Here is a 12589-nt window from a genome sequence, read left to right on the forward strand (position 1 = left end):
TATGACATGACAGGAATAGAAATGTACTGCAGAATAGTTATTTGTGGATTGGACTGCGAATTTCAGATGGACTTTGAGACTCAGTGGAGCAGCGAGAGTGGGCTCCCGTTGCCTTGTTCCCCGGCTCCCCGATGCTAACAGATCTCCAGATGCCTTGTGAAAATGAGACTAGTGAGTGTGGGGGGATAATTACCCCAGTTTGCTCATGTTCTTCACTTTACCACACACCCATAGAGACTTCGCTACTAAAAGTAGCTTTGAGTAGCTAAAAGCTGGGAGTTTGGGTGTTTGGAAATACTGTTGTATAGTTCTGATGGAAGAGCTGAGAGGCAAATATACACGGTGACTTCATTATCTACATTTGTGGAATTGTAGTTTATTTCTCCTCACCACACACTTGTGGGAAGAGGCTACAGCGATTCTCCAACATTGTTCATTAACATTCATTCATTTTATATAGAAAAATTAACATTTAATTAAGCTTTTAAGAGAAATTGAAGTGAAAATCTGGTGCATAGAGGTCTGAATTGTACAGACTTTGGTTCAAGTCCAAAATCATTGCAAGAACTTTTTAAATAACTCAAAGGTTTATTTTTCCTAAAACTTCTTCACTTCTTTTCCTACGAATTAGTATTGTCTCGGTAACAATGAATGGTGTCTACATATTGTACACACCATGCATCTGCTGACACATATCGGTTAAAATGTAACATTTACATTTTCTGATCTTCATATTAGAGCTCTTTTATGGTAGCTTTTTAACCACACATTTGTGTAGCCCAGAGGCTAGGTGCCTGCATACTTTGTGTGTACTGGAAATATTAAAAAGAACGTCCATTATGGGGCAGATCAGGACATCATCATCCACAGCCATTATCTGCCTTGATAATTTATGGTTTTGCACAATAGAAGGTGAAGAAGTTACATCATCATGTTTTATGGCATAAAAGCAGGTAGTTAAAAAAATACTGTATTGTAGTTGTTTGTTCACAGTCTGCTTCTGACCTTGACATACAAAGCATACAAGGGTGTATTGCTGCCCCCATGTCTCATGTGCTATATTGCCTCATGTGGACACAAATTATTAATTTCTACCAAGAGGAGTAGTATCTGTTGCACTAGAGACCTATGACCAGGAAGTGGAGCCAAATAAAGCACTGAGCTGTCCTTGTGTATCAAAGATGCTTGTCTTCACTAATCACTACTATCATACGAACTGTTAATGCAACTCCTGCAACAACCAAAAAAAACCTCTCCTTGTACAGTCCATGTAAAAGGTTGAATATAAGGCTCAATGTGAGACTGAAAACGAGGACAAGCGAGGCCAACACAGCCCTGGGCCTCGACGTTACACATTCACAGGGTGACATGGCACACTATGACTCTCTCCCTTTGCCGAGGGGTGGGAACACGAAAGGCAGAGTTGGGGGGTGGGGGGTGGTGTGTGTGAAGAGGAAAGACAGCTCACTCCAAATGGGGGAAATATGGCAATTAGTAACCAAGTCCCGAGTGCAGCCCAGTTTGCCACGGGGCAGAATACCTCTGTGATCAGATTTCTTCTGACCATTTTCCCAAATCATTGCTCACAATGCTGTCCAACGGCAACAGACGCGAGAACAATGAGCGGGGTCTTCAGGGCAGCTCTAGTCGCCCGTCTACCCTGTCACCCAACTTCAAGCATTTTTAATTAGAACCAGCTCAGTCACAGCACCCGGCGAAGGGCACCCAGTGATGAATGTGTGAGACCGAGAGATATGCACAGCGAAGCATGCGTGACCTCAGCCTCTCTTGCATATTCTCTCACCACTTCCTAAACATACCCCTTCTATCTTTCCCTCGCTTTCTTGTTATGCCCGGTGCCTTCAACCCACAACTGACAATTCCCCATCGCTTTCTGTCCTTCTAATCCCTTCCCCAACAAGAGCTTTAATCATGGACAGTATCAAACGGCTCAAACTGCCTCCTAATGAGCTGTTACTATAGAAACCGCTCCGGTTAACAGCACCGTCACGCAGCAACCCGCCCACATCCTTTGAGAAGGTCCCATAAGCTGCATGTTTTTTTGTTTACTTCACCATTGCAGCTGTGGGTAACTTTTACCAAACACACCTTTATACTGTATATTAGTGTGGGACATAAGCGCTGTCATGTTGAGTGTTAAACTGTAAGCTCCATGTGCACCACAGGCCTGGCAAGATCGCTGAGATATGATTTCTGAAATGGACATTTTGTTAGATAGTGTTCAGATAAGAATGCACCTCTGTGATGGCAAAGTGAATTGGCTCCTGCAAATTACTTCCCCGAGTAGAACCTTGTAGAACTCACAGCTTCATAGTTTCTTATGTTGCTTTGATAACTGGACTCTATATCCCTTCAACAACCATCATTATTTGTAATGTGTATATATTTTCGTCTGACTATACCTGGTTCATTCATATTTTATTTTTCAGTTTTTTTGCACACTTAAAGTAAATAATATCCTACCTACATTTTCTAAGCTGTAATTTGGCCCTTCATAGGGAATATTTGACTGATGGTATTCAGATATATTTTTGTCAATATGTATATATTTTACTTTTCAGTTCCGTTTTATTTTCTATTTAATGTTTATATTAGTTTATTTTCTTCTCTTTTTAATTTTCACATTATGTGCAATTCCTTGTTTACATGCTGCTGGGATGAAAACATCAACATATATATATTTATTTAACTGGGTATCACCTAATTGTACTATCTGCTTTATTTTGTGTTGAATAATATCCTGTGGGTTCACTGAGTAATACTGGGATCAGACAAGGTAATGTGAATTGGGTCGGTACCCATTACTTTCAAAATCATGGTATGTCTCTCTTAAAGTGTCCTCTGTCCAGCTGTTAACATTCAGATAGTAGACATGTACATAAAATGCATATACATACTCTTCTACTGAGTCTTTCTCCACCAGTGCAGCTGATTCAGTAATTTATTTCTGAATCAATATTGGTTTTGATGGAGAAACGACCAGAAGTGGGGACAGAGGAAGCAACCCCCCCCCACACACACACACACATTCAAACACTCAATCACACAAGCTCCAGTGGACATATCCCTGTCTCTCTGAATTCCTCTGTCTCAGGCAGTGGCATGTTTATATACCCACAGAGCATAGATCAGGGCAGAGGACAGATAATGTAGAGCCACAGTGATGGATGTGTTCCTGTTTCCGGGCAGTCCCTGTCTCAATTCTGTCTCACACATGGACGTCGCAGCCATTATATGAGGGTGGGACAAGTCCCCCCACCTTTTAAAATGATTAGTTTAGACCCCCCCCCCCACACTTTTACTATGCAGAAAGTCCGTGAATCGTTCTATCCACTCTCCGCTCTTTGTAGAGCGCTGTGTCAGTGCTTCATTATCAAATCCATTCCACTTGCTTATTGTGAGAATGCCCAAATCAATGAAACTCTGTACCATGTTTTCACTGCTACTTTGTACCAAGGCAGATTCTCAGAGCCGTACACATGAGACGTACACATGCTGCGTTTTTTGTGTTGCTGTGTCTTTAGTTGTAAAATGATGCACGCCACAGTTTCCACGCTGCGAGACTCCGGCGCTAACAGTTCACGAGCGTGCTCCACTAGCACCCGGATATAAGGTGCTGTTATTAAAGAGATGGAGGGAGAGTCGTCTCCTGTCAGACTGAGAGGCTGATAACTACAGCTCAGTGAGGCAAAGAGTGTTTAGATAGTTCACTTTAGTCTAAGTAGTGGGTCTCAAACGGTTTGGTAATCATTTATGTAAATAAGTATTTCCAAGGTACACCTTTATATGATCATAATAGTTATACAAAATAAAAGAATATGAAATAATTCCAACTCATAATATAGGACAGTAACACAAAAATACAGTTTAAAATCTCCTAACTTTGCTCTCAAAGTGCACCAGATTGATGCTTTTAACTTCAACATTTAAAAAAATCTTCCCGGAGGAGCATGTCCCCGGACCCCCCTAGAGGAGGTGAGTTCCACCACCCGCCCACACCCCCTGTCAAATTGTCCCACCCACGCCCAAATTGTCCAAACGTCCAAAAAAAACGTCCAAACGTCCAAATTGTCCTTCCTACGCCCATGGTCTCACACACACACACACACACACACACACACACACACACACTGCATTCAATCTTTGCACACCAACAACTGTATGGCCAGACATTGATATTTCACCCTGTAACTCGTACACAAACCCGCCGTTAGTATACATGCAGGGTAAAAAGAGAAAGTGAAATAAAGTGTTGACATGAATAAAGATCAAATGCAAACTGTCCACTAGTAGGTAATAATTCAGGCACAGATAAAAGTCTAAAATCTAAAGAATATAAAATCTTAAACGTCAAATCTTAGGTCCATTTGTTTTAATCACACTGCACCTCTGGCAATCAACTGCTGTTTCCATGGAACAGGTAGTACACACTTACTTGGAACATGAAGTATAAGAGTATGTAGGGAGGGAGAGAGGGAGAGAGAGAGAGAGAGAGAGAGAGAGAGAGAGAGAGAGAATGAGATAATCATGGTAAAGAAAAGGCAACAAAGGGAGTGTAAGGAGAAGGAATATCTGTTAATGTGCATTGGGTTTGAGTTTCTGACTCTTAACGTTTTCCAGCATTTCAATAGTTTCCCTGCATTTCATTACATATCCAGGTGTCGACCATTTGAGGACCAGCTGTACAGTTGCAGGGCTTCCCCCTTAACATCTGGCACCCCAAACATCTTGGGAATTTATCAGAAATGTTTCTTTGTAGGCTATTCTCCTTTGCAACTGCCATGCCCCAGCCATGTGTGAGTATGAATGTGTTATCAATTGATAAATGTTGACTTTACAATGTCACCCATTCCCCTGTCACATCAAAACTACAGATCACAACTAATCTTCTCACTCACTCCTGGTGGTATCTAGACCTTCACTTAGTTTTGATCTTAAATGTGACTCAAGTTGGCCCAAAGATCCTTGACCTAAGGTATGTTTTCTTTGGTCAAGTCAAAAGTTATGTCAGGTGATTCCATACTTGTCCAGTTACTCTGGATCTTCTGACCGTACTGTAGATATGTTTTCATTGGGACTATTTCTTACATAGAGAAGTTGTTTCAATGAAAACTGTTCATGAATATCTTCCAAATTCTTGGCAAACTAGGCTGAACTTAAATGAGGAATGTGATGCCTACACAACATGCATGGAAATACAGTTGATGGTGTCACATTCACACAATTGAATTAGCCTGCACTAGAGTCAGTGGCATCATTTTTAAATCGCTGCCTGGGTGGATGTTGTGTCACATTTTAGCTCTGCTCTTACAATCTGCAGTCAGTCAGCAAGGATTATTCCTCAAAATAATGAATTGGACATAAAGAGATGGTGCTTTATAATAAAAAGTATTAAGAATTGTTTGCAGGGTGCATAATACCTTGTTTACAACATCAACATGCATGTGTTTTTTCTTGAAGGTTCATGTGTCTGCATGTGTCTCCTTAGGCTTGAGTTAGGTAGGCCACATTTCACACCACAGACAGACACATACAGTAAGAGTGAATAGCCTGGCATTGCCATGTAGAAGTCAGTTTGCTTTTCTCCAACAAGAGTATAGAGAGAAGGGGGAGCGAGAGAGAGTCATACAGAGTAAGAGTCAGCGAGAGCAAGCACCCTGGCTGCCTGACCTGACTCGGTTATGTAAACAAAATAAGTGTAGTGAACGCAGCAGCAGGGAACAACAGGGAACATTGCTTAATGAGCAATGGCATGTACAGAGAGCGGCGGTGTGTGTGTGTATTCTAAATGACCTGCATGCTTGTTCCACATTAGTTTTTTTAATTGGACAGATTTATCAGAGAGCTTGCCAAATTAAAAAGGCAACCATGACACGTGCGACTCTTAGCTGTCCCGCCCTCCTCCCAACCTGCTGTCCTGTCCTGTCCTCATTGCTTCTCTTTCAACGTCTCTCTTCTGTTTGTCTTCCTCACTATCTGGTGTCTCTCTGATGGCCTCTTTAAGTATCTGACCTCAATAGAAATGACAGAACGAGGCAGGAATAGTCTGCCATAAACAATTCACCTCGATGGATAAAAAGCATCCGTTATGTGCCGATAAAATGTAGGATTTGTTACAGCTGCAGCCATTATGGTTTCAATTGAGTGTTGTTTTGGACATCAGATAAACATTTTCTTTGGTTAGGGGTTGCTGAATCGTCAAATCCGGATACACACACACACACACACACACAACAATCACTCACTACTCACTGAGACATGTATTAACTAAAACAATTCAGTCATTCATTCAGTTAGGAGAACATAAGTACTTAGAGCTACAACATTCTACATTAAGGACATTTCACTTTGGATTAAATTCAGCAGTATTTATTTTTCTGTACCTCCGCTGTGTTGCCAAGGGACACGCTGTACCAACGTTCATACTGGGGGTTAATGCCCAGGGCTATAAAACCTGTCTGCAATCATAAGCAAACCGTTCAAAGTGGAATAGATGAACAAAATGAAGATATTGTAAAAACGTGCACTGCATTGTGGATGCGAAAGGTTACATCATGCCATCCTACTCTGATATCCATCTTTCCTCAACTGTCATTCTACGTATATTTCTCTTCATTGAATCTCTCTATTTCTGCTTTTAATATTTTTCATACATGTTCTCTGTTGTCGGTGTTTCACCCTCTCCCCTGCAGTGTTTCCATGCTGTACCGAGGACGTGTATGGTCAGATGTGTTCCTGCCTTGAATACCAAACAGCATAACGCTGCTCATGAGCTCTTTGTTCCACATGTATGCGAGTGACAAAGAAATCTGACAGATACTGGAGAATAAGTGGCAGAGGGCGACTTGAGAACACTGGGCTCTGAAATGGCTTGTCAGCAGCTCATAGGACTGAATCAATCACACATGTTGTACATTTGAACCCTGAATAAAACTCAAAGCAACTTTTGAATTTGCATTGATCTGCAAAGGAATATGAAACTGATTTGAATCCTCCCTTTGAACTACAAACATAGCTGTGAAACATTTACATGTTCAGGTGGTTGAAGCAGCATCAGCTGTATGGGACACACACATGTACAGTGCAGCAAAAAAGTATTTAGTCAGCCACCAATTGTGCAAGTTCTCCCACTTAAAAAGACGAGAGGCCTGTAGTTTTCATCCTAGGTACACTTCAACTATGAGAGACAAAATGGGGGGAAAGAATCCAGGAAATCACATTGTAGGATCTTTAATGAATTAATTGGTAAATTCCTCAGTAAAATAAGTATTTGGTCACCTACAAACAAACAAGATTTCTGGCTCTCACAGACCTGTAACTTCTTCTTTAAGAGCCTCCTCTGTCCTCCACTTGTTAACTGTATTAATGGCACCTGTTTGAACTCGTTATCAGTATAAAAGACACCTGTCCACAACCTCAAACAGTCACACTACAAACTCCACTATGGCCAAGACCAAAGAGCTGTCAAAGGACACCAGAAACTAAATTATAGACCTGCACCAGGCTGGGAAGACTGAATCTGCAATAGGTAAGCAGCTTGGTGTGAAGAAATCAACTGTGGGAGCAATTATTAGAAAATGGAAGACATACAAGACCACTGATAATCTCCCTCGATCTGGGGCTCCACGCAAGATCTCACCCCGTGGGGTCAAAATGATCACAAGAACGGTGAGCGAAAATCCCAGAACCACACGGGGGGACCTAGTCAATGACCTGCAGAGAGCTGGGACCAAAGTAACAAAGGCTACCATCAGTAACACACTACGCCGCCAGGGACTCAAATCCTGCAGTGCCAGACGTGTCCCCCTGCTTAAGCCAGTACATGTCCAGGCCCGTCTGAAGTTTGCTAGAGAGCATTTAGATGATCCAGAAGAGGATTGGGAGAATGTCATATGGTCAGATGAAACCAAAATAGAAGTTTTTGGTAAAAACTCAACTAGACGTGTTTGGAGGAGAAATAATGCTGAGTTGCATCCAAAGAACACCATACCTACTGTGAAACATGGGGGTGGAAACATCAGGCTTTGGGGCTGTTTTTCTGCAAAGGGACCAGGACGACTGATCCGTGTAAAGGAAAGAATTAATGGGGCCATGTATCGTGAGATTTTGAGTGACAACCTCCTTCCATCAGCAAGGGCATTGAAGATGAAACGTGGCTGGGTCTTTCAGCATGACAATGATCCCAAACACACCGCCCGGGCAACGAAGGAGTGGCTTCGTAAGAAGCATTTCAAGGTCCTGGAGTGGCCTAGCCAGTCTCCAGATCTCAACCCCATAGAAAATCTTTGGAGGGAGTTGAAAGTCCGTGTTGCCCAGCGACAGCCCCAAAACATCACTGCTCTAGAGGAGATCTGCATGGAGGAATGGGCCAAAATACCAGCAACAGTGTGTGAAAACCTTGTGAAGACTTACAGAAAACGTTTGACCTCTGTCATTGCCAACAAAGGGTATATAACAAAGTATTGAGATGAACTTTTGTTATTGACCAAATACTTATTTTCCACCATAATTTGCAAATAAATTCTTTAAAAATCAGACAATGTGATTTTCTGGATTTCTTTTTCTCATTTTGTCTCTCATAGTTGAGGTATACCTAGGATGAAAATTACAGGCCTCTCTCATCTTTTTAAGTGGGAGAACTTGCACAATTGGTGGCTGACTAAATACTTTTTTTGCCCCACTGTATGTGGTTTCCCTGCATAGACATCACAGTTTATACGATCCTGTAGTGAATTATCTCACTAAAAGATACAAAAGGTTGGTCAATCTGCGACCTCTACAAAGAAAAGTTAAATGTAGACTTGCACTTTTCTCTGGGGGAAACCATTTACTGTACAACAAACAACAAAACAAAACTTATAGAAGATACATGTTTGACAACTCTCTTTTATTTTACTTTAGAATAAGGTCAGCTTGTTTCCTGGAGTCATATTCAAATCACAATCTTATTTTAAGTAAGGATTGAGAATGAGTTCTCCAAGACAGATTGTGTCAAATATCTAAGATAATATTTATAACTCCCAGAGTTGGCTACATCAAGAATGAAAAATGGTTTCGGGATTTATCAATATTTTCAGACTTATACTAGGATGCAATTTGGGATAATGTTATTAGTTGTTAAAAAAAACGGAATCATCAGTAGATACATTTGAAATGTTGTCTTGCATATCCAACACACAGGAAAGTGATCAAATGGGACTGGTACCTGACCCATTTCATCTCAATAATGTAGCTTGTTTAAACATGTTGTAAAGGAATCTCAAAGAGTTATCAGTTTTTTTGGAAAGGTTATTAATACGCTTGAACAATTTAGTGTTGTTTCCCACAAATCCCTCAGACAAAGCTTGCTCAACCTTCGAGTTAAAGAAACAGTTTGACTCACCACCATGAACGTAGTTATGTATGGTGCAGTCAGAAGGGCCCACCAGATGGATCAGACTGGACTGGCTGAAACCAACTGTGTGTTGTCCTGCAATGAAAGGCACACAGTAAAGCAATGTGAAGAAAAAATGTTTGCATTGAAAAAGACACTGTAGAGACATGCAGCCTGCAGAGAACATTAACGTACCTTTTGTCGGATCCTCTGCGTTTGAGTGAACATGACAAAATTACAGAATTAGATATCAATGTTACTTTCACAATGATTGGATTCATTTAGAGTTTGGGAATCTGGATTGTCTACCAACCCACACACTTTGAAACAAGAATATAGGTAAGGTTTTGTACCTAATCATACAATTCAAAAAGCCGTTCAGATTTGGTTTCCCTTTTTATGTCACATACAGGCTCATTGAAATATACCACACACCCTGTCTGAGGATCTCCACCAACAGCTTCAGAACTAACTGGGTTTTTTTCAGGATGATAGCTTAAAGAGCTCCTGTTATTACAACCACTATACCTTCTTTAACTCCTGCACACAAATCGTAAAACAATACGGATAATAATTAAGGCCTGAATAGATCTGAACACAGCCTCTAGGTTAAGTGATGGTGTTATAGAATTTCAACAACACTAGTGTCAATCGTAAGATGAAGCTAATATTTGGGATGTCTATCTGTCCACATGACAGCAAGAGCATTATGTACAGCTCAGATTTAAGTTGATGGTAACTGCATTTCAGGAGTTGTTTAGAGGCCTTTAGTGTAGGAGGTTACCTGGGTTGGGTGGAGGTGGCACCACATCTTCAATCCTCGCTTTCGTCTCCTGTCTCTCCATCTTCTGAGCCCCGTAGCGCTTCCTGCCCAGCTCCTCTTGTTCTACACTGGCGTACTACAGACAAAGTAAATACATGAATATGTGCACAGGTGGACACAACCACTCAAATACTTGTCTCTGAATTTAATTAATGTTTATTGATATTCAAGACAACTGAACTGGACTGTTAAAAACGGAGAGAAGAAGTCTCTCAAGGTTCTACGTACCTTGATGGGCGGCACATCCATGATCTTGTCGACATTCTTCAGAGAGCAGGGGACATACCAAAGCGCCGCCTTGTTAGCCAGCTTTTTGACGCCTGCAATCACAGGTTGAAATGTTTCAAAAAATGTCAGTAAGGAATGTTACTAATTCTTCCCACAAATAAAACAACACACCATTGTCAAGTGACAATAAACCAATAAGAAACCAGTTTGGCTGACATGTTTTTAAATCAAGTAATAATGGCACAAACTGCTTTGAAATGCATGTTGTCAAAACACTTTTATTAACAGCCCAATACAAGCCTATCCAGTTTTTAACAAATCGGGTAGCGCCGCTGAAGATTAGACAAAGAAGCAGAAGACAAATGAAGACTTTGTTCAGAGACAGTCAGTCATGTTTATTCAGAACACAAGCTAACATTCACTAGATGCGCTTCCTCGGTTAGCGCAAGGTTTAGAATAATCCCCCAATCCCGAACTTTCTGCATTTTCATGTTGTCATTATAAAATGGATGAAATACAATGGCAACTCGCTCTCTAAAATCTTGCTGAAAATAATTTTCTTTGGCAGCTGACACAATGATGTGTCCCTATAATGTGTCAACTGCTAAAATATACAGACACACAATGTTCTGGTTAGTGAGTTGTTGTTTTCTGTGATGATTGAAATGGTTTGTATGAACAATGAACATTTTGGATTGAGTCATTTCTATAATATCTGACTTCTATCTGTAGGTCATCCACAACAAAATTACAATTTTCTTTATTCAAAACTCATTTGTATTGCTTGAATCCTTTTTTAAGGATTAGGATCAAAGCAAATCAATGGGTCAAAGTTATTGACTTTTGGTAAAAAATAAAGTTCTTAAGGGCAGTAAATAATGCTTTAATAATGTACTTTCCTTTTTAAACTTGTTTTATTGTTTATAAAATGTTGAATATCTTGGAAAAATGTCAACCGCTCATTCCTTACATTATCCTTTCTTGTGAATCCCTGAATAAAAGCCTCTTCATCATCAATGGCTGAAGAATATGTATGCCTGAAGCTACTTTACATTTTTATGAGGACGATACCGTGATGTACTGTGCAGGTCCCTCCATTCTGGTGGTGGTTTTGCTGGTGTTAAATTACAGGCTGTTTTTAACTCTGAGCTTAAGCTTCTTTTAAATGTTGATAAAACCAAGGTAATGCTATTTTCAAAAGCTAAAAAGACACCAGAGCCTGTTTTGGATATTGTTACTATGCAAGGACAAGTACTTGAAGTGGTTACCTGTTACAAATACCTTGGTATCTGGCTTGATGATTGTCTTACTTTTAAACTTCATGTCAATAATCTGCTTAAAAAGCTGAGGGTTAGGCTAGGTTTCTTTTTCAGGAACAAGTCCTGTTTCTCGCTTGAGGCCAGGAAAAGGCTAGTCACTGTGATCTTTTTACCTGTGCTGGACTATGGTGATGTGTTGTATATGAATGCACCTGCCCATTGCCTGAACAAGTTAGATGCCGCCTATCACAGCGCACTGAGATTTGTCACAAATTGTAAAGCACTTACGCATCACTGTACCCTGTATGCCAAGGCAGGTTTACCATCACTCTCTGTACGGAGGCTCAGTCATTGGTACACGTTTATTTATAAAGCTTTGTTGGGTAAACTCCCGTATTATATCTGCTCTCTGATAACACAGAGAGTTGCAAGCAGCTATTGTCTGAGATCGCATTATGTAGTCTTGTTAGATGTGCCAAGAGCAAGGACTGTCTTAGGTAAGACAGCTTTTATGTGCGCAGCTCCACTTGCTGGAACAATCTTCAGCAAGAATTGAAACTGAGCAATCTCATTCCTCTGCATGTTTTTAAAGCTAGGCTAAATGAAATGCTTGCTGATACTATGGGCACTTGTAAATGTCTATAACTATGTAAATGTATCATGTAAATATAATGTATAATGTCCTTTATTGTTTTATGTTTCATGTGGAACCTATATGCTGCAGGTCTCCCTTGAAAAAGAGATCTGTGATCTCAATGGGACCAATCTCGTTAAATAAAGGTTTGAAATGAAATGAAATGATGCCTCTTTCCGAGAATAGACATATGGTTTGATATTTCCATATGCTTCCATATAGTACATGAAAGGTTGTGTTGGTTGGAGGTA

The 12589-nt window shown here is 40.5% G+C and overlaps 1 protein-coding gene across 4 annotated transcripts in view; it reads right to left on the reverse strand.

The window, feature by feature from the left end:
• Window positions 1-12589, reverse strand: part of acot7 (acyl-CoA thioesterase 7) — a 70604-nt gene that overhangs the window by 42661 nt on the left and 15354 nt on the right. For 2 of the 4 annotated variants that reach the window (XM_034088249.2, XM_034088247.1), the window contains exons 4-7: window positions 10446-10537; window positions 10179-10293; window positions 9590-9604; window positions 9404-9490 (exon numbers count right to left, since the gene is read on the reverse strand). In XM_034088249.2, the coding sequence (XP_033944140.1) occupies window positions 9404-9490; window positions 9590-9604; window positions 10179-10293; window positions 10446-10537 (309 nt within the window). The remainder of the gene's footprint in view (window positions 1-9403; window positions 9491-9589; window positions 9605-10178; window positions 10294-10445; window positions 10538-12589) is intronic. The other 2 variants (XM_034088250.2, XM_034088248.1) reach the window with 1 other exon arrangement.

Source organism: Pseudochaenichthys georgianus, chromosome 7, assembly GCF_902827115.2.
Source record: "Pseudochaenichthys georgianus chromosome 7, fPseGeo1.2, whole genome shotgun sequence".
In the NCBI taxonomy this organism is placed as follows: Eukaryota; Metazoa; Chordata; class Actinopteri; order Perciformes; family Channichthyidae; genus Pseudochaenichthys; species Pseudochaenichthys georgianus.